We start from the raw sequence: 3,948 nt of genomic DNA on the forward strand, positions 1-3,948 counted from the left end.
AGGAAATGTATGCTTTTGGTGCTCAATTAGTGAAGAACCTAAGCAGGGTTTGGGGGTGGCTAGTGCATTAAAGAAAGAACAAGGTTTGTTCATAGAAGCTTCGGGGCCTGAATTCCCCACCCCTGGTGATAAGAGTGTCCCTCTGCAAAGGAAAGCAGGGTCCGGCTGCTCGGTCCTGAAAAGCCAATAAAGAGGCAAAGTTGGGAGAAAGGAAAGTTTGCTTTATTTTGGCTGCCTGCACCCGGGGGTGTGGGACAGACTTCTCTCCAGAGGTCACCCCGCACTGAGCATCTGTGGGAAAGGGCTTTTATAGGCGGAAGGAGGGGCTACGGGCAGAAACGGCAGAGTCAGCTGTGACAGTCATCTTGCAGTTGGTCATGTGGTGGTCTGATCAGCCTCCTCTTGATTGTTTTAAGTAGAGTTAATCTTCAGGTCCAGGGTCGGTTTGTTCCCGTTTCTTTGAGGCCAGTTCTTGGAATTGTGGCAGCTTATGTCATGGCTACAGTCTCGTCATCATGGAGTTAACTTATTCCTCCTGGTGGGAGTTTCAGTATCTATAAGACGGCTCATGGGACATGGACAAGAATATTATCTATAGCCCTTGAGGAGGAACTAAATGTCCTTTATTTGCTTAATGACAAAACTATTACTATTTAGTCTTATTGGAGAGTTTTCCTTTCTTTCTGCATTTGCTCACTTCTCAGATTAAACTTATTCTTTGGCTAAATTGTTTCTACAGAGGAAAGTCAGGTGGAGAGCATGAGGTGAAGGACCGTTTCACTTCCACACCTAAATGGGGGAGAGCACCTTTCACATGGGAGGTTTATTTCTCGTTTCAGGATGACTTGGAGGAAATTCAGAGTGTCCCTTAGTGCGCTCTGTCTTAAGTCACTTGGAGGCATATTTAGGGGTGCCCTACCCTGGACCCCAACACTCAGGACCTCTTTTATTATTTTGTTTCTACATATGCACACCAAGCATGTGATGTAAGTGTCGGTTTACCTGCATCTTACAGATGTGAAGCTAAAGGGCAGCCTGGACTTGGCAGGTGATGTGCTGGAGAGCACACATCAGGACACAGCAAGGCCCCCTGTCCAGGCCTGGGCGTCTCCACCCTGGTTATGTTCGCTCCTGCAGGGGTTCCTGGACGGAGGAGGGCCTGCATAGTGGGGCTGCAGGACTCTTCGTGGAATGAGAAGCTGTGGGACTTTCCTGCGTTTTAGTGCTCACGTAAGATGCTGTGGTGAAGAAAGGAGAATAGACTTGTTTTCAGCAGCTTGTGAAAATTCATGTTATTATCCACCTGACTATAAACTTTCCCTACCAACTACATATGTGTCTATTGGTAATAGCTGTGACGGTGAATATTTCACATAAAATAAACTGCGCAGTAGAACAGGATACAGGTATGATCTAAGCGTACAGGGATTCTATTGGGCCTGGAAGCAAGGAGCACATGTCGAAACACCCCCACCCACGTCCCCCCTAACTGGCATCTTTCCCAGCGACCCCCTGAGGATCCGGGGCTGCTCAGCGCACTTATGCTTCTCATGCAAGAGGTTAGCAGCAAGTCAACAGCCAGCATCCTGGCAGGGACAGCTGTCTACAGTAGGGCAGGACTGAGATATCAAAATGAGGAGGGAAGAATATGTTCAACTCTTTATACATCCGCTGGGATAGTTTTGAAACGGGTCAATTTAGACAAGATTTAGACAAGGGAAAACCTGAATATATAGCTTTGAGTCTCGGACTTTCATATATGACATTTTTTCCCGCAATTTGAAAAGCCTTTCTAATTCAGAGACTGAATGTGTAAGTCAAGAACCATGGATGAGTACAGAGAGGTTCCCCAGGGAAAACTGCTATATGGAGAGGAAACCCCAGACCCTTAGAGGAAAGCAGCCCTTAACTACCATCTGCACCTGCTCCAGGGACTGAACCACACAGCAGTTGTATGTCCTGAGTTCCCCCTGCATCTCCCCTCCTGTCCCCTGCAACGAGGTTTGTGTCTGGGCTCACACTGACTTCCCCTCACTGTGTATCTTTCGCACAGTAATACACGGCAGTGTCCTCAGATCTCAGGCTGTTCATTTGCAGATACAGCGTGTTCTTGGAGTTGTCTCTGGAGATGGTGAATCGGCCCTTCACAGAGTCTGCATAGTTTGTGCTACCACCACTCCAACTAATAACTGAGATCCACTCCAGCCCCTTCCCTGGAGCCTGGCGGACCCAGCTCATGGCATAATCATCAAAAGTAAATCCAGAGGCTGCACAGGAAAGTCTCAGAGACGCCCCAGGCTTCACCAGGCCTCCCCCAGACTCCACCAGCTGCACCTCACACTGCACACCTGCAAACACAGAGACATCCTGGTCAGGAGACTGTCACCCATCCACTGATTCCCTCACTCATATCCACTCACATCCTCAGTGTCTCTTGCTCTCCATAAATTACATTGTAAAATAGCCACAAGGACAACCCAGCTCAGCCCAAAGTCCATGGTGAGTGTTCTGTCCTGAGACGTGAATGGGAGCACGTGGGAATCCCAGGCTGGAGCTCCTCTCCCAGAGCTGCAGGGTCAGGGCTGGGGCTGCTTTATATCAGCAGAGGAAGGACCCTATTTGCATGATCTTCTAGTATATAAGAGGCTATGTCGTTGAATGTCCTCAGAAAGGGCAGGGTCTCAGAGCAGGTGTGAGAGTCTTGGATTTTGTGGTGTTGATAGCAACTGGGAAATATAACTTTCATTGTGTGATTGTTCCAGAGTAAACCCTTAGGACCCATATGTCATCTTACATATGCACTCACATCCCGTCATGTAGCTGTCATTGTTACCCTCATGTTAGAGGTGTAAACTACACCCAGAGGAATGGAGGGTGTGTGTAGTGTCCAAGGAGAAACATGGGGTGACCGTTAGATCCAGCATCTGCTCCTGAGCTCTGGGCCAGGCTGCTCCCTGGAACCTACTAGAGGACAGAGTTGGAGTTTCCAGGTGAGGTTTGCAGATCCCCCTCCTGTAATGAGGTCATGATGACTTTGCTCGCTTCTCGTGTTTACCTAAAACATATGGAGAGGTTCAGGGTTGATGATAAGTATTTTCAAGAGTCTCTTATGTTTCAGTATCTTCCCTTCACTCCTTCCCTCCCATGTCATGCATTCCTTTATTTGTAATTACTTTAATGAGGTTCTTGACATGTAACAAAGCGCACACAGTCAGAATGAACACTGTGATGAATACTGACGGAGGCATAAGCATTATCAGGAGAGAACAAATCAATCCTCTCATTATTTTCAGTAGTTTCTGCATTTCCTCCTTCCTGTCCCTTGTTATCTTCCATCCTGTCCCCACATCACCGTTGATCTTCCCTTGTTCCTTCTGGTTACTTTTCATTTTCTAGAATTTATAAAATTGGGAACATAATATAAGTTCAAAACAAAAAATATATACATATATATTTATTTTCATGGCTTATTTTAGTCAGCACAAATATTTGTGAATACTCTCATGTTTTCGTGTGCATCAAGAATCCTGGTTTTAATAACAGGTTGCATTTCAAGAATGATCATAGCACGATTGGCTTATTTATTAAGCTGATGTGTGATATTGGAACTCTTTCCAGTTTCTGGGTGTTACAATAAAGCTGATACTCATCTTGGAGACGCAGAGAGATGAGAAGCTGAGAAAATGCTTCTTATTTAGTGTTCTTAAAACAGCCTCAAAATGGGGCAAGTTGCACATTATCAAAATCTCACCAATTTATCAGATAATTATAGAACGAAGACAGCAACAAATTTAAATCTTGGAGAGAGACAAATGCTCACAGAATAACAAAGAATAAGATTGTTGGAAGCTGCGGAGTGCACAGCAACGGGTGCGGAGGGCAAAGCGGGGAGATTCCCGCACAGAGGATCGGTGCCGACCGGCACTCACCAGCCCGAGAGGCTTGTCT

The 3,948-nt window shown here is 46.3% G+C and overlaps 1 gene segment (V, D, J or C); it reads right to left on the reverse strand.

Annotated features, from left to right (window-relative positions):
- Nucleotides 1-2,031: 2,031 nt before the first annotated feature.
- Nucleotides 2,032-2,816, reverse strand: LOC132596735 (immunoglobulin heavy variable 3-43D-like). The segment is given in 2 exon segments: nucleotides 2,032-2,348; nucleotides 2,807-2,816. Coding segments are annotated over 2 exon segments (327 nt in total).
- Between the last annotated feature and the right edge of the window lie 1,132 nt (nucleotides 2,817-3,948).

Source organism: Globicephala melas, chromosome 2 (assembly GCF_963455315.2).
Source record: "Globicephala melas chromosome 2, mGloMel1.2, whole genome shotgun sequence".
Lineage (NCBI taxonomy): Eukaryota > Metazoa > Chordata > Mammalia > Artiodactyla > Delphinidae > Globicephala > Globicephala melas.